The sequence below is a fragment of the Coregonus clupeaformis genome, chromosome 29 (assembly GCF_020615455.1).
Source record: "Coregonus clupeaformis isolate EN_2021a chromosome 29, ASM2061545v1, whole genome shotgun sequence".
Lineage (NCBI taxonomy): Eukaryota > Metazoa > Chordata > Actinopteri > Salmoniformes > Salmonidae > Coregonus > Coregonus clupeaformis.
This window is the reverse complement of record NC_059220.1, coordinates 65,088,192-65,111,215: the sequence shown is the minus strand read 5'-3', so window position 1 is coordinate 65,111,215 and position 23,024 is coordinate 65,088,192. Positions and strand designations below refer to the sequence as shown.

The following is a 23,024-nucleotide window of genomic DNA, read 5'->3' as shown; positions in this document are numbered from 1 at the left end:
CTCATTTTAAATAATTATTGAAGTGTACACTGGCAGTCACACCGTCATTATAAGGGTGCAATATTACATGGAAATATATGGTAAAGATTATTGTATTGATTTTAATGATGGCTCTCTTGCCTTCCAGAGCGAAGCAGGTCAAGAAAATGCATATTTCTACCTGGGAAGCTCAAAGATTTCCACTCCAAGACTCAACACCTCCTTTCACGCCAAGCAAATAGTTTACCCGTCCCAAACAGTCGGTGGGTCTGGGAGCCCCCCGCACTTCTTCCACTGTGCATCAGAGTACAGCTATAGGAGCCCAAACTCCCAGAGGCAGCAACCAGCCCACTCCTGCGCCACCACAAGTACCCAGAGTGGCTACAAGGCCTTTCAAGACCCTGTCCAGAAGACCTACAGTGGGGACCTGATTCAGAAACACAGCCACCGCTTCACCCAGGACAAGCCCTTCACTCCCAGGACTCTGAAGTCAGACAGCAGGTCCTATCTGTCTCAGTATCGCTACTACACACCTCCTCGCAGTAAACCAGCCCAGGACCAGGAGAGGAGCATCCCCAGGCTGACACGGCAGGACACCTATCATGGAAGGTAACGTGTTGCCCTGTCTTTGACAGCACAGGTGTCTTATTTTTCTGTATGTGTGAATGAGGTGAGAGAAAGAAAGAGATGTAGACAGGATGATTGGCTACTTAACATCCTTTCATATAATTGTTTCACCTTTGAACAAGATCTAATAAGATGAGCATGCTCAACATTTGCACACAGCAGGTAGTCCAGACAATATCCTGAATCCTGTTTATTTTCCTGCAGCACACGAACCAAGGAATGCTCATCGGCTGAATGGGATGATCCACCCCAGGCAAGTTGGATTAAACCATTCATTCCTGGAAGAACATATTGCAGTATTATAGGATATAGTCAGGGAAAAAGTGTGGTAGAATTAGTTGATTTTTTTGCTGTTATATTGAGAGACAGTAGTGTGAATAGAGGAAGTAAAAAGAGAAGTCATTCATGAGCACCTACCACAAATGAAAGACAATGCAAGATCAGCATACATTAGAATTAGATTTAAGTGGTGTTTGGAAATGCTAAGGAGATGATAGACAAGAAGTAGGATTGGCTGAGAATTGAGACAAATATGATTGATATGGATGCAGTGCCAAGGTCTTGCCATAAGGTGGAGATGACTAAGCCAGCATCCATCATATTGACAGCCTGGTTTGGCTTGGAGTAGCAAGGAACGGCATCCAATAAAATACTCTTTCAAATTTAGAGAGGTCAATTACACTAGCTGTTCTGCAAGGTCAATGTTATTGGAGTGACTATAATATTTCAGATGCAGAGTCAACAACTCTGGTCTAAATAAGGAAACAAACTCTTAAACAACTAAACAAATTTAGAGCAAATTATACATATTATACAGCTTAATTAAACACATGGAGCCTGATTTAAAACAGAATTAATTGTTCAGTCTCTGTTATTATAGGGTCATGGTACAGAGCATGAGTGGTCGGATGCAGACGATGAGTCCCATACACTGAATCTGTCAGCATTTGGACGACGAAGCAAGGGAAACAAGAGCGGAAGCAGTGATCACTTCCATTCCTCATTCAGGTAATGTTTATACTGGTTTCAGACTGTATATGCTGTGGTATTGTACCTGTGCTTCTTGTGAAAAAGTATGTATTTTGTCTTAATTGGCTTCTTCCAGGGTTTCACCAGAAGGAATGAAATCTCCTATCATGAAGAGGGTGTCTGCAGAGTAAGAACCATTTTTTAACCTTGTCACCTTTAATCACTACTTTTCTATAAATATAGGAAAAGATGATAAAGTGTGAAATAGGCTGCTATAATAAATTAATGATTACTGCTGAACCCTAGCAGCTCCAAGCAGTCTCACTTACGTAGTTTCCCTGTAAAGTAACCATTCAGACTTACCATTCCTTTCTCTACAGAGAGGAAGAATTGATGTACCTTGAATTTATTGCTGATGTAACAAATGAGATCTTGTCCAGGGGCCTGTACTCTGACAGGTATGTCACTTTTATATTAACTGTTTTTCTCAGGACATGAGACCTTTTAGCTAGCACCTTATCTGGTATTTATGCTAGGCTATAAATCACAAGTGATGGCCTCTGATATTTGTAATAATCCCACCTGATGAAACCTGTAATAGGGGGCATGTTAACGTTGCTGCATTCTTCTTCCAGTGGGGTTTATCGGCGGTTGGCATCCAACGTTGCTGCACTGCTCTCTGGCTGCTTTTACACAGGCAGCTCAATTCTGATATTTTTTTCACTAATTGGTCTTTTGACCAATCAGATCAGTTCTGAAAAAGAACTGACGTTAAAAGATCTCATGCGATTGGTCAATTGACCAATTAGTGGGAAAAACTATCAGAATTGGGCTGCCTGTGTAAACGCAGACTGTGTGTCACTGAATATGAATGTGTTACCACGTGTAGGTATTCATACTAATTTATTCTCCTTCCAAAGGGTCTTAGAGCGGGTGTTTGAACGTCACATTGACAAAAATAAACATCTATTAGATGAGGTGAGTGTCTAAACTTTACATGGCCATCTGCACTGGCAGCATGTTTTTTACACTAATGCTACATACAAAATGGCACAGCGAGAACCAAACAAGCTGATATGTTCTGTACTTGAAATCTGTCAGGGTCATAGTGAACTGTTTTTGTTATTTTTAAGGACAAAATGCGCCACCTTCTGGAGACTCTGCGTAATGACTTGCAAAGTCCAGCCAACACACCTACCTTTAGTGCAGAGCCTGAGAATGGTGAGGAGACAGATATTGACCTTCATCATAGTCATCTGCAGGTTCTGGAGTCTCTGGACAGAGGAGCACCATCAGAAACCAAAGAGGAAAATGACCTTTTTCCCAATGCATTGTTTAACCAGGACAGTGGTGGGCTGGAGAATGTCGTTCCATTGTCAATGTCCACACCGTTATATGGTAGCCCTCCTCCTGAGAGGACTGACTCTGTCAGTCTGCCTGTTGGTTCACCCGATGCTGATGGAGGTGCAGAGGGCCTGGATGAGCACAATCATGACAGGGAAAATTACTTTCCTCCTTCACTTGGTGAAAACACCCTTCTGACCTTCGAGGAGGACCACAATCAAAACCAAGAAGACAATCATGGTGGACTATCCAAAGAGCTGGAAGATCTCGAGAGATATCTGTCCGAGTCATTGCATGTTTCCAATGCACCTGATTCCCCAGGGCCAGTAGTCACTGAGAATATAAACACAGTAGCCTCTTTCAGTGATGATGAGTTGTGATTTTATTAGTATTTTAGGGATGAGTTTAGTGAGCTTTGTAGTCAAAGGAGACTATTTTCGATAAGAGCAATTTGATATTGAGGTTTTTGCATCTCAAATGTGTTTTATAAATGGGAGCTGATAGGTATATTTCATACTTTTTGCCTATTCCTGTTCTGGGCACCATTGCCATGGAGATTTACAGTACAAAGTATTGACCAATATATATTTGGATTATTGTTACAGTGATTAGAAGGAACTAGACCAGAAATGTATTTTGTACTTTATATTTATCAGTGTTTTGCTCACTATCTAGCCTATTCATTTCAAATAAGAGGGTGCATCTGTGAGTAATCTAGGAAAGCAGTTATTTTATTAAATTAATTTCCCCTAATATAATTTCAATCAAGGCACTGTGACTGTCAGTGTTTTTCATGTTTACAATAAAATGTTTTGTTATGAACTCTGCACAAAAGTGAACTTGTCTCAGCTCTGTCCTAGTGGGACAGTATTACACAATTATTTTACAGCAACCTGGCATGAAGTAATTAAACTGACAGTTCACAAATGAGTACAATATGAGCATAACTATAGATTTGCAGTGATGGTGCTGAATAAGGTAGTCATAAGCAGGGAGGCAGCTGTCCCGTTTCTGTTCCTGGCATTCCAGCTGTATGATGTCATGGCATCAAAATCTGCCGTGTATTACGCTATTGTTGAAGAACTACTCAAACTTCTATAAGGAATACAGCCGATGAAACCATAGCTAGTGGACCTGAATTATTTTATTGTTCATAGTTTTGTTTGTGCATTTAAATCAAAATTATAGGATAAGAGTTGTGTTAACGAGTAGAATGTAGATCAGCAGATGTAGTTCGAGATTGATGCTCTTTCGGTAGGAAGTGAAGCACGTTGGCTGATTTAGGCATGATGGAGATTAAACTTGAAACACAAACTAAACTTGTTTTATATTGGACATAGATATCACCTATTATGACTGGTGGCAGCTTTGGATATGCACAATTTACGAATGGACTCATTTGCTTTTGGCGGACATCAATAAGGTAACAGTGATAATGTCAGCTATCTAGCTAGCTATTTACAGGGATGTTTTTGGGTGGTCCCCTGAGAGAAGAGCCCGTTTTGACGCCGACGACGTTCACGTTAGCTATGCTAGTCTACATGCTAATTAGCTATAGTACTATCTAGTTTGTAGCTAGCCAGCTAACTGGATACTTAGCTACACGTTTCGGCTATTTTTGAAGCTTCTCTGATTTATAACCGTATTGGTATGTTTAAAAGAGTGTTTATGTTTCATCTAACCCGAGTAACTTGTTGCTTCAACTGAAGTTAGCTTGTTGGCTAACGTCGATAGGGTCAATGAGCTAGCCAAGTTAGCTAGCTAAATTAGCAAGCCTAGTTAGTCAGCTAGCTAACGTGCTAATTTAGCTATAGTTAACGTTATCTAGCTAGCTAACGTCAAATAATATGCTGATATCTGATGGAGACTGTCCGTCTCTACCATCTAACCTGTATTAAACATTGTAATAGAATGTTACGTATTAGCAGAAGTCGTTGATCTCTTTGTAACAAGCAACTTTAGTTTAGCTAAATCTGGAGATCACTGCACTGTCAACAATCAATGTTGATCTGTTATTCCAGTGTAATGAAAGTGTCCTACTGATAACTTTCGGATGGAGAACCATTGCCTTCTGCAGAGTTATCGCAGCACATTCTAAAATCACTGACTGATTTGCACCAAGAAGTCAGATGCTCCCTGTCTAACTAGCTAAATGGATTACCAATAAACTAATCTCAAGGACAGATTCAATTTTGCAAGAATTTTACTTCTGGGTAACCAAGATGACCAATAAACTGTGTTGTTCTTTAAAGGGCATCTGTTTAATGTTCTGATATTGGTTACCTCTTCCAGTAGTCACTGGTGGTCAGGGATTGCAGGCTTTTGTTCCAGCCAAACACACTACACAACTGAATCAATTTATCGACGTTGATAACTAAAAGCCTGCACACCCTGTTGCTCTCCAGAACTAAATTAGGTGATTCTGCACAACATGTAATACTATGTTGCTTATGTTGAGATTTCACATTTATCATCAGTTAGGCTATGTTTGTCTGGAAAATATTATGTGGAAAATGTGTGTTAGTTATGAATAATGTATTATTTAATAACAATTTGTCTCTTTCTCTTTTCGCAGGGATACATGTATCCAATGTATGGATGGCCTCTTATCCACTCACATTTTGACGGGCAAAGTTTAAAGAGACAACAGGACACATATTTCTGGATCAAGGAAGGACTCCTTGCCAAAGGACTTTGAAACATGCCCTTGCCATTCGGCTTAAAACTCAAAAGAACTCGAAGGTATACTGTCTCAAGCAAGAGCTGTCTGGTCACGCGTATTCAGCTACTCAATGGTGAATTTGTTGAGTTTACGCTTTCTGTGGAGAGCACCGGCCAGGAATGTTTGGAGGCAGTTGCACAGAGACTGGAGTTAAGAGAGGTATGTATGCTCAGGCAAAACAACAGAAACACTGATTGTTGTCCTTTGTGTTTGTGATTACTCATCTCAAGTGGGTGGCCATTCAGTCTAAGGTTAGGCTATCATGGCCTATGAGCTGTTCTCCAACATACCTGATTGTTTTATAATGACATGACTATCAGAAACCTAGAACTTATGCTATTGTCTTGAGTGTATGGAAAGAATAATTAGTTTCAGCCAAAGGCATTCCACATGGACAGAGTCATTAGTCATTATTCAGTCACAAAGGTCTAGTAGTGGTGATACACTGTGCCAAACATGCACAGGTCAAGTGGACACACCTCTGCTAGGGACACACAGTGGACACACCCATGCTGTGATTCAGTATGCATCAGAATCTGACTCGATGGCTTCTCTATTCATTGGGATTTTGTCCAAACTGTGAAGCCTAGACTAGAGGATAACCTTGCTTGTCCATAAATTAGTCCATAAATCACTTTTTGATAATGACATATATATATTATATATATATATATATATATATATATATATATATATTTTTTTTAAATATATATATGGCAGCTGAATTGCGTATACAAAAGCACATAACAAACTACAACAAATACAACGTAAGTTAGGGACTGGAAGCGGTTAAATGATGGATTGAGGACTTGAAGTGGTTATGGGGCGGCAGGTAGCTTAGTGGTTAAGAGCGTTGTGCCAGTAACCGAAAGCTCGCTGGTTCTAATCCCCAAGCCGACTAGGTGAAAAATCTGTCGATGTGCCCTTGAGCAAGGCACTTAACCCTAATTGCTCCTGTAAGTCGCTCTGGATAAGAGAGTCTGCTAAATGACTGAAATGAAATGAATGGAGTGGAGGAACTTCAGGCATGGATGGTCACGCAGGAGGGAGCCGGTTAGTCAGTGAGCAGTCAGATAGACAGAAAGACTATAGGACAGGGCACTGAAATAAACCTATGGCCACACAGTTGCAGGGTCTGATACCATACAATATATAGGACATGTCTATTTGAAATAGAAATGCTTTCATAATCTGTAAACTAGTATCTTATGTTTTGGCCTGACTGTTTTGCCCTCAGAGAATCTCCACTATAGGCTCTTTGTTGGAATGTCATGTTTTCTCTCACAGATGTCGAGGATGTTTACCGTGAACTTTTGCAATAGCGGATGGTTTAAATGGCCTAGCAGTGATTTCTGATATGCAATCCAACACTCCAAATAGACGTTATTCAGACGTAAATGGGTTAGCAATATTATAATTGTAGTAGGCGCAATCACACTGTGAGCCTTGTGGCCAGACTCCCTTCATCATAAACAATACATGTCAACTCCAGAACCACTGTTCATTGTGTGATGCACACTGCTCCACTCCAGCAGACAGTCACAAGACTGAACAGGGAGTGGCAGCAGCACAGCAGCCTGTACCTTTCCTTTGGGCTTGTGGGTCAAGATGAATGTTTCAGATGAGTAAAAGCTATGTTTAGTAGTATCGGCATGTTTATGAGGAAGGAAGCACAAACATGTTAAGTCTTCTATAATTTAGTGTAGGAAATGCAAGATAAGCTATTGTCATTGTAAACCAGAATATACCATATGACTTTCATGTAAATTACAAGTAACGATTTCACAATCCCCTCATCTTTCAAGAGAGTCTGTGCTTCCTGTTTCCCCCATTAACGCCCCACATTTCCTTTCCTCCTCACCCTAGATAACATACTTCAGCCTGTGGTACTTCAACAAGCAGAACCAGCAACGATGGATTGACCTGGAGAAGCCCCTAAAGAAGCAGCTGGACAAGTACGGCCTGGAGCCCACTGTCTACTTCGGGGTGGTCTTCTACGTGCCCACTGTGGGCCAGCTGCAGCAGGAGATCACCAGGTCAGATATACGCTTAACACAGACACTCGCTCAGGCTGCTTCTCAGGCCAAAACGTTGTCTCCTTCATGTATTCCCTGGTTAACTCTAAGCCACATAGTTCCCACCATATTGATTTTATTTATCCATTCCTATTGGATCAGTCAAAGGTAGTGAGTGACGGGAGAAGGGAATGGAATGTAGGGAATGGAATTTGTCATACTCAGTACCTTATCAGAGAATTCCTCTACTTAGTTACTCCGGTACTGAGCATTGAGCAACTCAGTCCAGTATTATGGATTTTTCTGTGTGCTCACCTACCACAGTATGACATCACATCTCTAACTGACCAATTGAATGGAGGGGGTCTGCTGTCGTCTGTTCACACCATGAGATTAACCAACTTCCTCTACCTCCCTACAGATATCAGTATTACCTCCAGTTAAAGAAGGATGTTCTGGAAGGCAGAATCCCTTGCTCCATTGAACAAGCCATCCGTTTGGCTGGCTTGGCAGTGCAAGGTAATGTGAATACGTAACACCGGCTCTGAATGTGAAACTCAGTACACTCTAATCTACACTCTAATCTACTGATGGAAGACTGAGGATCACCACCTGTTCAAACTGGTCAGGTCCTGCCATAAGCGGCCACAGCAGGTGTTTTGGCACCACTCTCACACACACTGCTGTCATGGCCTGTTGTTGTAAATTCCACACCTCATGCTTTATTGATCCTGAGGCTGTTGATGGTCCACCAGTGCAGCAGGTGTGATGTCGTTAAGAGTATGGTCTCAAGGATCATTACTGAATCTAGACTCAGGACTCGGTCGGGAGTCTCATCATGGGATTTCAAAGCATACCTAGGGGAAAATGTGAATTTTAAACCTGAATATTTTCAGTTGATATTCAAGAGAACATAATTGTTATTTCATTGTCCTTATGAAATACAATTTTTTACTATCCTAACCTTGTTTCTATAAAAGCCTGGTCAAGCACTTGATTTAGGGTTTATTGAGCTTTTCACAAGTCTGTTAATGTAGAAACCTTAATAAGCACCATCAAGCCCAAACCAACCAATAAACTGGCCTCCAATAAACTGGTCTCCAGCTTGACATGTCCGGGCTCGCACTTTTGCCCAGCCAGAAGAATCTCAAACACTACTGGCAAAGTTAAATCAGGCAGTGCAAGTTACTGTCCTGGGTGTTAACATAGCACAGCAACTGAGATCACTTACTAGTGCATCCCAGGTCCAAACTTCTGCTGCCCAACCTGCATAGCAAGCTAGAACAAAATAGCATCCCAGTAATACTGAAAGTTTTGAGAAACCTCCAAAGAATTTGCTGACTTAAAAAAGTTTGCTTTGGTTTTTGCTTGGAAGATGTTGGACATGGACTATTTTTACCTAGCTGCTGAGGTTAGGGCTGTTGGGGGCCTGGCCGGCAGGGACGTAACTGTTTAGCTAGCATGGCTAATGCCTGGCATACTCAACATAGCTGTGAACATAGCTGGTGGGCAGACTGAGATTGCTGGTAACGTTGGATCACTACGGTTTTAGACGCTAAAGCAATCCCCCTGCAATCACAAACGGGCTCCCTGCTTTTCTTAAATTAGCCCGCTTTGTCATTGTATACTGCAACCTCCGAAAAAGCATCACGCCATTCTCAAAATCCATGCACACTTTCAGTCTGCCTTGCACTAATTGCAGAAATAGACACATTACGGACTTTGACCTATTTAAAGAAAAGCTATCTGGTTTTTAAATCAGGTTTTCACTTCTGTTCACTTCTAGGAAAAACATTACTGTACTGTTATTTACATGTATTCATCCAGTGTACAAACAATACGATTGTATTTTATTATTTTGTGTGTTTCAGCTGACTTCGGAGACTTCAATCGTTATGATTCGCAGGAGTTTCTTCAGAAGTTTGTGCTGTTTCCTATCGTAAGCAGTTGTATAATATTTTATTTTTGACTTTGCGGCTCAAAGTTAATGTTTTACGTCATGTAGTCATATGTTCATGAATGCACAATGTAATCTGTGTTTCCCCATCTCTTTTACAGGGCTGGATCCAGGATGAGAGAGTACTGGAAGAGGCTACTCAGAAGGTGGCTCTGCTTTACCAGAACTACAGGTGAGAAACCTTCAGATGTTCTTCCACCTGATTTTCCATCTGTGGAAAAGAAGATATGCCTTTCATTCTCCACAGAACCCTCCCTTCACATCTCCTGAGGCTTACATAGACAGTGCCTTTAATTGATTGCAGGTGGATCCATGCATTGGGCAGTCCATGCTGCTTCTTTCAGTTAGCAGGCAGTCCAGGTGTCCTCGGCTGTGATTTGCTGTCAGGTAGATAGATGAAAAGCCCTGAGCTGGTGCTGGCCTGGCACTAAGCCTGCTCACTCCTCCAGTCCAAGGCCAGCTGGTTTTCATCTCCTTCATCCCTCCATCCCAACCTGCATGTGTCCAGCCTTCTGCTCATCCGTCATATGGGCTGTCTGGATAGATAGGTAACTGGAAAGAGCTGTTTAGATTCATACCTTGGCCCCATCTACAGGGGAGGTAGGTGTCAGTTGGTTCTGAAGGTGAGAGGTGAGGAGTTGATGCTTGCGTTGATGTTGGTCTGTATGAAATGGTTTCACTGCTTTGTGTTTGTCAAATAAGGTGCAGTGAGACAGATGAACAGAAGATGGAGGTGATGGGGGATAGATCATATCAGCAGCTGATCATGCTGGTTGTTGAACTAGACTGACAGCAGTTCAGTTTGTTGAGATAAAGGATGTGATCATGTCATCAATTCTGTTTCGGAATGTGACCAAGGTGTGTCTGTGTACTCTCTGTTTGTGCTGGTTAATGGATGCTGGTGTCTCCATGTGTCTTCCTGCGTTGGACATGTCTATGGTTTATGTTAACTTACATTGCCATATGTGTGTGTTTCTCTCAGGGGGTTGCCTGCCCCAGAGGCTGAGGTGTTGTACATGCAGGAGGTGGAGAAGATGGAGGGCTATGGCCAGGAGAGTACCCCAGCCAAGGTGAACACAACTACACCAAACTACAGTACCTGCTCCCCCAAAGCCTCACTGCAGTACTCCATTGCTCTATCAAATCAAATTTGTCACATGCGCTGAATACAACAGGTCTAGACTTTACCTTGAAATGCTTACTTACGAGCCCTTTCCCAACAATGCAGAGTTAAAAAGAAAGAAACATTTGCAAAATAAAAAAAGGAAATTGTAACACAATAAAATAACAATAACGAGGCAAGGAGTACCATTACCGAGTCAATGTGCAGGGGTACGAGGTAGCTGAGGTAATATGTACATGTAGGTAGGGGTAAAAGTGACTGGGCAATGAGGATAGATAATAAACAGAGTAGCAGCAGTGTATGTGAAAGTGTGTCTGTGTGTGGCATCAATATGCATGTGTGTGAGCGCATGTAGTGTGTGTTGGAGTGTCAATGTAGTGTGTGAGTGTGTGGGTAGTGTGCATAGAGCAGGTGCAAAAAAAAGGGCGTCAATGTAAATAGTCCAGGTAGCCACTTGGTTAACTGTTCAGCCGTCTTATGGCTTAGGGGTAGACGTTTTTCAGGAGCCTTTTGGTCCCAGACTTGGTCCCAGGCGCTCCGGTACTGCTTGCCGTGCGGCAGCAGAGAGAACAGTCTATGACTTGGTTGGCTTTTTTAGGGCCTTCCTCTGACACTTCCTGGTATAGAAGTGCTGGATGGCAGGGAGCTCAGCCCCAGTGATGTACTGGGCCATATGCACTATCTGTAGCTCCTTGTGGTTGGATGCCAAGCAGTTGCCATACCAAGAGTTGATGCAGCCAGTCAATATGCTCTCAATGGTACAGCTGTAGAACCTTTTGAGGATCTGAGGGCCATTGCCAAATGTTTTCAGCCTCCTAAGGGGAAAGAGGCGTTGTCGTGCCCTCTTCACAACTGTGTTGGTGTGTGTGGACCATGACAGGTCCTTAGTGATGTGGACACCGAGGAACTTCAAGCTCTCGACCTGCTCCACTACAGCCCTGTCGATGTGAATGGGGGCATGCTCGGCCCTCCGTTTCCTGTAGTCCACAATCAGCTCCTTTGTCTTGCTGACATTGAGGGAGAGGTCTCACAGCCATAGGTCTCTGACCTCCTCCCTATAGGCTGTCTCATCGTCGTCAGTGATCTCCAGTTCTAATGATTTTCTGTCAATACCTCTATTTGAACTGGATCAAGAAACAAATCGTTTTTCAGTTCAAAAAGCAACAGATTCTGGTGCTGATCTTCTGGAATATATGAATAGAAGGATAAATGTAGACCGCCCAGCACACACACAACAAACACAGCTCTGTGAGGTCCACTTTTTTCATTAGCAATAGGTCTTCTTTTCTATTTCCATCCCCACAGGACAGCCAAGGCACTGATATCCTCCTTGGGGCCTGTCTGGACGGCATCTTTGTCAAGCACAAAAACGGAAGGCCACCCCTAGTATTCAAGTAAGGCTGGAAATAATTGTTTATTTTGAAGCATAAAAAAAAAAAAATAATACCCCAGTCCTGCAATATGATCTGCCTCTAAATATGAGCTGTCTGAATGAAAGCCTGTCTGATATTTGTGTGTCTGAAGCCTGTAGCAGTAATTCTGTTAGATCCAATAACACTGCATATTGAGTCTGGTTCAGTCCACAGCTAGCTAGCTACTATTCTTATATGGCGTGGTGGTCTCTGGCTATTTTGGATCAGATGTGATGTTCTATAAATAGGGCCATGGGGGTTTCCTGACCATGTGACCTGGCAAGGAGAAACTAGGCCTCAGGTCACATGATCAGGAAAACCTCCTGACCCTCTATCAGTGTTTCCCAACTCCAGTACCCCCAACAGCACACGTTTTTGTTGTAGGCCCTGAAAAACTCACCTGATTCAACTCATTGGGGGTTGATGATTAGTTGACAATTTGAATCATGTGTGCAGTTGGGGGTACTGGAGTTGGGGAAACACTCCTCTATATAATAACTCAAACCTTCAATTTTACCAAGAGGAAGTCTCATTTTGTGTAGAATATCCTAGTTTAAATGCTACTAATAGTGTTGAATGTAGACACTTCTCTTACTATTGACTCATATGGTTTCTATTAACGTCACTACCCGCCCACAGTAGGCTGTAGAAACTGAGTCCAGTTCTAAATGTGACCACTGCCACGCCTCTGCCTCATGCTCTCGCCCCTCTCTGTTTTAATTGGCTGTGTAGGTGGAATGAAATTAACAACATGACTCACAATAAGTCCTTCTTTGCCCTGGAGCTGGCCAACAAAGAGGAGAGCGTGCAGTTCCAAACCGTGAGTCTCAAACCACTGCCGCCACCACACACCGCAATGATCCTCTTCCCATTAAACACATGGTCCTTTGCTCACACAGTGCATGCTGTGGGAATGTGTATTGACTTTTAAAGGTAAACATGCATGTACAGTGCCTTGCAAAAGTATTCACCCCCCTTGGCATTTTTCCTATTTTCTTGCATTACAACCTGTAATTTAAATGGATTTTTATTTGGATTTCATGTAATGGACATACACAAAATAGTCAAAATTGGTGAAGTGAAATGAAAAAAATAACTTGTTTCAAAAAATTATTTAAAATAAATAACGGAAAAGTGGTGCGTGCATATGTATTCACCCCCTATGCTATGAAGCCCCTAAATAAAATCTGGTGCAACCAATTACCTTCAGAAGTCACATAATTAGTTAGATTGCACACAGGTGGACTTTATTTAAGTGTCACATGATCTCAGTATATATCCACCTGTTCTGAAAGGCCCCAGCGTCTGCAACACCACTAAGCAAGGGGCACCACCAAGCAAGCGGCACCATGAAGACCAAGGAGCTCTCCAAACAGGTCAGGGTCAGTTGTGGAGAAGTACAGATCAGGGTTGGGTTATAAAAAAAATCAGAAACTTTGAACATCCCACGGAGCACCATTAAATCCATTATAAAAAAATGGAAAGCATATGGCACCACAACAAACCTGCCAAGAGAGGGCCGCCCACCAAAACTCACGGACCAAGCAAGGAGGGCATTAATCAGAGGCAACAAAGAGACCAAAGATAACCCTGAAGGACCTGCAAAGCTCCACAGTGGAGATTGGAGTATCTGTCCATAGGACCACTTTAAGCTGTACACTCCACAGAGCTGGGCTTTATGGAAGAGTGGCAAGAAAAAAGCCATTGCTTAAAGAAAAAAATAAGCAAACACGTTTGGTGTTCGACAAAAGGCATGTGGGAGACTCCCCAAACATATGGAAGAAGGTACTCTGGTCAGATGAGACTAAAATTTAGCTTTCTGGCCATCAAGGAAAACGCTATGTCTGGCGCAGAGGCGGCTCCTGAAAAAATTCTCAGGGGGGGCAATTTTTCTGATGATTTAGGTGACCTAAACACATTTAAAAAAAGATATGTCCAGCAAAAACATGAAGACAGGGGCAGCATATAAGTCAATACTGATATACACATTACTTGCTTCAAAAAGGCCTCATGGTTGAATTGGAAATATGTGCACCTGAGCATAATTCACAACAAGCAAGCAGGAGCTTTTGATAGAGGCTACTGAAAACATTGATGCAAGTTATTGGTAATAAGAAATTTTTATAGACTTCCATATTCTGCCCTCTTGTATAGATTTGTGAAAATGAACAGTGATAGACATTTTGCCTGAAAACAGAATTTGAAAATAATTTCTAGAAAAGGTAAACACAGCTATCTGTATGGCTTTGTAAAAATGAACAACCATATTCTGGCCAATTGTATAGATTTGTAAATATGATGATGTCTCCTTTCATGCATACATTTTCAAATAAAGCTCTGCTTTGAGAAAGATCGAATGATATTGTTTAATCTTACCTTATGGCCTGCACACTGCTTGTGAAGCTGTCGAGGGCACGTTTGATGAAGACAGCATCGATGTCCTTCTGTAGCTTCTGGTACAGAATGTCGACGTGGGGCATGATTTTGTGAAAAAGCCCCAGGAAAAAAATAAAATCTTCTTGCTATCTATGTACCTCAGCACAAGCACCAGCTGTGTCTGTGTAGAAACGTCCGTGGTCTCGTCAGCTTGGATAGCTACGAAGTTCGCCGACTTCACCTCCACAATATGTTCCCTCATGACCGCTAGCATACACTCCAGTAGCTCGTTTTGAATGGTCTTTGATGTGCCCTTGAAAACTTTAGCATTTTTAAGATGGTCATCAAACACCTCATCTAATTGTGCCACAAAGTTGACAAGTCCAAGAAAAATACCAGGGTTGGTGGAGCCCTCAGTTTCATCTTTGCCTCGCAAAGCTAACTCAAACACTCCGCAAAACTTCACACACTGGATTAGCCGGCTGAGGATGTGGCGGTTCTTGCTAACCTCATCGTTGTGGCGGCGGACAGCTAGCCTGTATCCCTCATCCAGTTGAGTGGCAATGTTCACTCTCCCCAAAGCAGACAATCTCAAACAGATATCCATGTGGGTCTTTGACAGCTCATGTTTCTTAATCTTTTCTGAAAGATGGTGCATGTCCGTTACACCAGTCGCTGTCCAAGCGGTGCTGTCTGCCGTGCCGCCTTCAGGGTGAAATAGTAAGCAGGGGTAGCAGAAGACTGCATTAGCTACATCGCAGCCTGCTAGCCAGGTTTTTCGTTCGTACCAATTTTTGGAAAATCCTCGGGTGTAGGACTTTCCCCCTTTAGTAGAAACCTGTTGAATTATTAAATTTGGTCTGGGAGGTCCTAATTGTTTCGTTGCCAATTTATCTTGATTTGTTCGCCGACAAAAAGGAACTTCTTTCAAAGAGACAATCGAGTTGCACTGAACGCTAGCCATCTTGACAGTAGTACGTGAATTGATTGACGCTGCTACCCGCTCTTTTCTTAGTTATGTTCATGGTTATGTTACGTATGACGAAAGCGCGTAAGTGCAAGCCCTCCCGGAACCCATAGAGATTGTATTGAAAGCTCTGATATTTGAAAAAAAAAAGATTTTACATGAGAGTCGATGAGAGACTTCTGGGGCGATTTTCAACCTGACTGAAATCGCCCCAAAACGGGCGGGGCCATTTGAAGCACGACTTTAGCCTGATTGGACATTTAGTGGCAGATCAGACGTCTAGATTAGAACACTGATAACTACTGTTGCCGTGATATAATTGATTAGAAAAAAAATCCCTTCCTTTTCCCGTTTGGCAGTGCGTCGACCATATCGCCCTAATGAACACACCGCCCCTGGTCTGGCGCAAACCCAACATCTCTCATCACCCATCCCCACAGTGAAGCATGGTGGTGGCAGCATCATGCTGTGGGGATGTTTTTCATCGGCAGGGACTGGGAGACTAGGCAGAATTGAAGGAATGATGGATGGCGCTAAATACAGGGAAATTCTTGAGGGAAACCTGTTTCAGTCTTCCAGAGATTTCAGACTGGGACGGAGGTTCACCTTCCAGCAGGAAAATGACCCTAAGCATACTGCTAAAGCAACACTCGAGTGGTTTAAGGGGAAACATTTAAATGTCTTGGAATGGCCAAGTCAAAGCCCAGACCTCAATCCAATTGAGAATCTGTGGTATGACTTAAAGATTGCTGTACACCAGCGGAACCCATCCAACTTGAAGAAGCTGGAGCAGTTTTACCTTGAAAAATGGGCAAAAATCCCAGTGGCTAGATGTGGCAAGCTTATAGAGACATACCCCAAGAGACTTGCAGCTGTAATTGCTGCAAAAGGTGGCGGTACAAAGTATTTTTGTCTTATTTCTTGTTTGTTTCACAAAAAATATTTTGCATCTTCAAAGTGGTAGGCATGTTGTGTGAATCAAATGATACAAACCCCCAAAAATCCATTTTAATTCCAGGTTGTAAGGCAACAAAATAGGAAAAATGCCAAGGGGGGTGAATACTTTCGCAAGCCACTGTATGTGGTAACTAAGTCCCATGCGTATAGGGTCAACAACCGCTGGCTAAAGCCCCATGCAGTTGTATTTGGGTTGGTGAATAAGTGGAGCACCATCACCAGTCCAGTGTATTGAATGTCTTACATTGTAAATGCTTTCTTTCCCCTCTAAAGGAAGACATGGAAACCTCCAAATATGTGTGCCGGATGTGTCTGGCCAGGCACAAGTTTTACAAGATTAACAAGAGCAGCCTGTAAGTGTGTCTCTCTTAATGAGTCTAGCCCAGTTCCTGTGTATTTGGGACTCTCTTTGCGTGTGTGTGCTCTCCTCACTCCAGTCCCTTCCCCTCTCTCCAGAGAGGAGTGTGACCCCCCTTCTGAGGGTTCCCAGAAGTCCATTCTCACGCTTTCCTTTCCTCGCTTTCCTTTTCTGGCTTCTAACAAGTGGTGAGCAACGCTGTCCGCGGCCACCCGTCTACAGTACAGGTCTCCTCAGAGAGCCAACACCCTCTCCTAAAAACCAACCAGAGCCCTCCAAAACACACTAGCTACATTTAAATGACGTGCACCAATAATCAACAATCCTCTCCTCAACACTTTCGAAACATTTTGTATTTGGGTGAGGAGAGATGATGTATGTGAAAGAAAAACGTAAGAAAATGAGTTCTCTCCTGAATACTGCTCCCGTCTTTCAATGCGATGAAGGTAGATTTAATTTAAGAGAGAAGAGTTGAGCTGAGCTATTCAGCCTCCCTCAAACTACTTCCCCTGAGTCCCTTTCAACTTGAAAGAAAGCCTGTTTGTTTCTACTACCTGTTTGTTTCATTGTTGTTTTTATGTTCCTGTTCTCAGCCAAACCCAGCCTACTGCTATGAACCCAGTGCGACGGCAATCCTCCACCAGGATGTCTCTGGTACGCTGGCAGTGAACCACAAACACACACACACACACACACACTTTCTTTCTGAAACACACACGCTCACCCTCTAATCTAGGGCCAGTGAAACGCAGCACATGACAAACATCCCTGGCCAGTGCTTCAGCACACTATTAGATTTGTGTGTAATTCCATGCTGTTGGGCTGCATTAAGATCATGTCTGTAGTAACTGAATCATGTTGTTTGATCCCCCTCTGTGCAGCCAAAGCCCCCGGCCTACATGATGCCCCCGCCACAGATGCACTACAATGGCCACTTCACTGAGCCTTACACATCCTCACAAGGTACCTATAGAGTTAGGTCTGACCTTACCAAGATCACTGGTGTTTCATCTCTATTTTTAATCATCATCATGCATCTATCTGAGCCCTGTTAATGAACTCTGAGATGAGGGTGAATGTCAGCTTACTGTTTGCTGCACCCAAATGGAATCTTTATTTGAGCTTAGTCATGCAACAATGCTTTGATTGATGGATTATTTGAATGGGTATAATGTAGTTTTAACAAGACCTTTGTCTTATCTTTGTCCTACCTCTCAGACAACCTGTACATGAACAGTCAGAACGGCTACTACTACCACTCCCAGACCAGCCTGGACTGCTCACCACTCGAGTTCGGCAACAGTGGCGGTGGGAACGTGCGGCTGCGTAACGGCAGCGTGTACAGTGCCCACAGCACCAGCTCCCTCACCAATCCCCAGCACTACATGCAGCCCTCGCCCATGTCCTCCAACCCCTCCATCACAGGAAGTGACATCACCCGGCCCGACTACGTGCCTTCGCACCGCCACAGTGCCCTCATCCCCCCCTCCTACCGCACCACCCCAGACTACGAGACGGTCATGAGGCAGAAGAACCAGGGAGGTGGAGGGGGGATGGTGCAGGCCTACGAGCACCGCCAGAGCCACTCCATGAGGAACCTGCACATTGGGAACTCGTACGCCTACAGTAGGCCGGACCCCCTGGTCTACAGCCAGCCTGAGATCAGAGGAGAGCATGGTGGAGGAGGAGTGCACCACCACTACTCCTTCCACCTCAACTCCAGCTTCCACAGCCCCTCCCCGTACCCCTACCCCACAGAGAGGAGGCCAGTGGTGGGGGCGGTCAGTGTGCCCGAGCTGACCAATGTCCAGCTGCAGCAGGCGCAGGAGTACCCTGCAGCCAACATCATGAGGACCCAGGTGTACCGCCCTCCACCCCCCTACCCATACAACGCCCACCCGCGGCCCGCTAACAGCACGCCAGACCTGTATCGCCACCTGTATGTAAGCAGTAGCAACCCGGACTTGATCATCACGCGGCGCGTGCACCACTCTGTCCAGACCTTCCAGGAGGACAGTCTGCCTGTAGCCCACTCCCTGCAGGAGGTATCTGAGCCCCTGTTCATGGCTGGACCCCCACAAAACGACCCCCACCAGCAAAACACACACAAACGCAACTCCCTCGAGATCGCTGGCCTGGCTTACAGCCTGAAGGGCATGAGGGTCAAGGAAAGGACTGTATCTGTCTCGGCTGCTGACACCCCCCTTCTGGCCCCGCATGGTCCCTCCTCAAGTTCCCAGCTCAACGTGTTCCTGGAGCGGACCAAGTCAGACGACGGGGGGGAGGGGAAGGAGGACGTGCGCTACGGCCACAAGAAGTCCCTGTCGGACGCCACCATGCTGGTGCACAGCAGCGAGGAGGAGGAGTTTGAGGATGAGAGCGGACGCCATACCCCCAAATCCTACGATGCACTATTGTCTGGGTCTGACCTGCAGCAGCTTCTAACCAATCTGGGCCAGATTCCCCTGGAGCCCCCGCCCGCATATCCCATTAGCTCCTCCCTTGACCCTGTCCTGTCAGGCCTCCCGGCGTATCAGGTGCACACACTGATCCAGGAGGCGGAGCCAGTGAACCTGTTGGCGGGTGGGCAGCCTGGCAGGATGGTTCCCTCGGTGTCTGACGGTGACATTAGTGGGCAGAACAAACAGAAGGCCAAGAAGGACTTCATCAAGAAGAGGCCTGTGTCAAACATTCCTGCTGGGAAGAAACCCATTGATGGCCTGCCTCCTGCCGTGAGTCTTACACTCTCTCCTCCGCCATAGTATCCTTTGTTCCACCATAGTAGGTCCAGTCTCCACTGCCTCACTCGCTGTCTGTGTTTTTAGTGTAGTTTTTTCAAAGTAAATTTGACTACTAAATTTGACTAGAGGTGTCCGTGTGTATTTCATAGTTCAAGGAACAGCTGTTACCCAATCTTAATGTCATGGAGACTCTTCTTAATTTCTTTGTCAGTTAAAATCAGTTTTTCCTCATAGCTAAGATGTCTGACATTTGAATGATCTTATCATTTACACCACAGTGTCACACAACACATAGTGGAATGTCCCAAAGGCCAGGAGTGGGCCATGCTCATTTCAACCAATAACAAACACTCTCTGTTGGTCAGGTGACTAAACATGTGACATCATAATCACTCCTAAACTCACTGATCCACCAATGCAGGGGTATTCTGGGTAGTTTCAGGGCAGTTGGGTGTTGCAGACCAATTCACCATGACACCTTGTGCACCTGTAGCTGAAAGGAATGTGGCTGGCGACCTCAATAGCTGGTCTGGTAGCATTCCACGGGAAGGCACAACCAGGCTATGTCGTTTCTGTCCCTCCCCCTCATCTCCCTCACTGACACTGTCAGCTTCATCCACACTCACTCTTTCTCTCTCCCCTCTACCTCTCTCTCCCTGTCCTCCGTAACACCAGGGCATGAAGAAGCGGGCTGAGCTGAAGAAGATGGGTCCTCTGAAGGTGGCAGCCCTCAACGGCCTGACCCTGTCCAGGCTGCCCCTGCAGGAAGGGGGCAATGACGAGCCTGAGAAGGCCTCCAATGACGAGCGGGTAGGCACTGGCACTGCTCTAGACTAGTGTTGTCCCTTTAACACTGTTTATTTTGGTTTGCTGAATGGGGTTTCTTTTATGCTTCGTTTTAGTAGGAACCTCTTCAACGCTTCTTGTGTGTTTTGGTTTGCAGCTAGAGAGACTGGTTTTGAAACCACCTATGCGCAGAGGCAGTGTGGTATTTTACATGAACAGTATTATAGAGAAGGGTTGCTCTAGCTCTAGGGGTGGATACTGTAATGTTTTCTGTAGAATCTAGACATTCATACTGCTTTACATTTGCAGAGTTTATGCATGTTGTTGAAATGGATTTGATTGCCAAACAGAACATCAAGCAGGCAGAGTAATGTCTTATCCAACTGTTATTGTCTTGCATCTATTGCAATTTCATGGTTTCTGGAGTCAAAGGAATGTCATGGTTCCTTTGACTCCAGAAAGGTTGTTTGGCACAGCTTCATCGTGCTTAGTGACATCGGTAATCCAAAAGAACTTGATGCTCAATCCACTCTTTGAGTAGTTCGAAGAGCTACTTGGGAATCTGCACATCCTCCCCCTGTTGAATGTGTTTGTCTGCACAACGTTTCACAGCCCCACCCACGCCATCTGGTGCCCCCTTCCCGTGGGCCTTTTCAGAAAGGTTCCAGGTGATTTGTTTGAATACACAGTGCCAATCAAAAGTTTGGACACACCTACTCATTCAAGGGTTTTTCTTTATTTGTACTGTTTTTTTTACATTGTAGAATAATAGTGAAGACATCAAAACTATGAAATAACACATATGGAATCATGTATTAAACAAAAGTGTTCAACAAATCAAAATATATTTTAGATTTTAGATTCTTCAAAGTATCCACCCTTTGCCTTGATGACAGCTTTGCACACTCTTGGCATTCTCTCAACCAGCTTCACCTGGAATGCTTTTCCAACAGTCTTGGAGTTCGCACATATGCTGAACACTTGTTGGCTGATTTTCCTTCACTCTGTGGTCCGACTCATCCCAAACCATCTCAGTTGGGTTGAGGTCAGGTGATTGTGGAGGCCAGGTCATCTGATGCAGCACTCCATCACTCTCCTTCTTGGTCAAGTAGCCCTTACACAGTCTGGAGGTGTGTTGGGTCATTGTCCTGTTGAAAAACAAATGATAGTCCCACTAAGCGCAAACCAGATGGGATGGCGTATTGCTGCAGAATGCTGTGGTAGCCATGCTGGTTAAGTGTGCCTTGAATTCTAAATAAATCACCAACAGTGTCACCAGCAAAGCACCATCACACCACCTCCTCCATGCTTCATGGTGGGAACCACATATGCGGAGATCATCCGTTCACCTACTCTGCTTCTCACAAAGACACGGCGGTTAGAACCAAAAATCGCAAATTTGGACTCATCAGACCAAAGGACAGATTTCCACCGGTCTAATGTCCATTGCTCGTGTTTCTTGGCCCAAGCAAGTCTCTTCTTCTTATTGGTGTCCTTTAGTAATGGTTTCTTTGCAGCAATTTGACCATGAAGGCCTGATTCATGCAGTCTCCTCTGAACAGTTGATGTTGAGATGTGTCTGTGACTTGAACTCTGTGAAGCATTTATTTGGGCTGCAATTTCTGAGGCTGGTAACTCTATTGAACTTAACCTCTGCAGCAGAGGTAACTCTGGGTCTTCCTTTCCTGTGGCGGTCCTCATGAGAGCCAGTTTCATCATAGCGCTTGAGGGTGTTTGCGACTGCACTTGAAGAAACTTTCAAAGTGCTTGAAATGTTCTGTATTGACTCACCTTCGAGTCTTGAAGTAATGATGGACTGTCATTTCTCTTTGCTTATTTGAGCTGTTCTTGCCATAATATGGACTTGATCTTTTACCAAATAGGGCAATCTTCTGTATACCCCCCTACCTTGTCACAACACAACTGATTGGCTCAAACACATTAAGAAGGAAAGAAATTCCACAAATTAACTTTTAAGAAGGCACACCTGTTAATTGAAATGCATTCCAGGTGACTAACTCATTAAGCTGGTTGAGAGAATGCCAAGAGTGTGCAAAGCTGTCATCAAGGCAAAGGATGGCTACTTTGAAGAATCTCAAATATAACATATTTTGATTTGTTTAACAATTTTTTGGTTACTGCATGATTCAATATGTGTTATTTCATAGTTTTGATGTCTTCACTATTATTCTACAATGTAGAAAATAGTAAAAATAAAGAAAGATCCTGGAATGAGTAGGTGTGTCCAAACGTTTGACTGGTACTGTATGTCAGAGTGCTGAGTAGGTACATGTTCTTCTTGTTTCTGTATTGGGTGACGGGACCATCGCTCATCGTGTGGAGTGTCATGATTTGTGCATTGTTGTTCTTGACATCTCTTAGGACAGGCTCCAGGTGAGCCCATACTGCTCTCTCATCATGTCTAAGGGAGTCAGATATGGTGGCGTAGGACTGGCTTCCCTCTGATGTGTACACACCACTTGTATGGATCGTAGCCTGCTGTCTACTCCCCCAAGTGGAAAGCCTGGATTTCTGTGGTCAATTTGCAACTGAGTCAGCAGTAATGTGTCCTGAAGATAAAGGAATTTGCTTGATAAAGGAATCTGCAAATTGACCCTCAATTAAGATAGATGAATAGATAGTAGTTATTTACGTAAACGTATTTTCAGTATTAGCTGCTTGATGTGCTAT

General features: G+C 44.0%; 1 protein-coding gene across 2 annotated transcripts in view; it reads left to right on the top strand.

Annotated features, from left to right (window-relative positions):
• The first annotated feature begins 3,298 nt into the window (after positions 1-3,298).
• The window catches only part of LOC121544761 (tyrosine-protein phosphatase non-receptor type 21-like), a 31,082-nt gene continuing 11,356 nt past the window's right edge, over positions 3,299-23,024 (top strand). The window contains exons 1-14 of one of the 2 annotated variants that reach the window (XM_041854887.1): positions 3,299-4,342; positions 5,495-5,800; positions 7,508-7,677; positions 8,078-8,175; positions 9,528-9,595; positions 9,715-9,785; positions 10,596-10,683; positions 12,042-12,130; positions 12,881-12,968; positions 16,722-16,801; positions 17,400-17,460; positions 17,688-17,769; positions 18,025-19,538; positions 20,223-20,357. In XM_041854887.1, the coding sequence (XP_041710821.1) occupies positions 5,621-5,800; positions 7,508-7,677; positions 8,078-8,175; positions 9,528-9,595; positions 9,715-9,785; positions 10,596-10,683; positions 12,042-12,130; positions 12,881-12,968; positions 16,722-16,801; positions 17,400-17,460; positions 17,688-17,769; positions 18,025-19,538; positions 20,223-20,357 (2,724 nt within the window). In that variant the 5' untranslated portion in view covers positions 3,299-4,342; positions 5,495-5,620. Of the gene's footprint in view, positions 4,343-4,427; positions 4,568-5,494; positions 5,801-7,507; positions 7,678-8,077; positions 8,176-9,527; positions 9,596-9,714; positions 9,786-10,595; positions 10,684-12,041; positions 12,131-12,880; positions 12,969-16,721; positions 16,802-17,399; positions 17,461-17,687; positions 17,770-18,024; positions 19,539-20,222; positions 20,358-23,024 lie in introns of those variants that run through there. The other variant, XM_041854888.2, reaches the window with a different exon arrangement.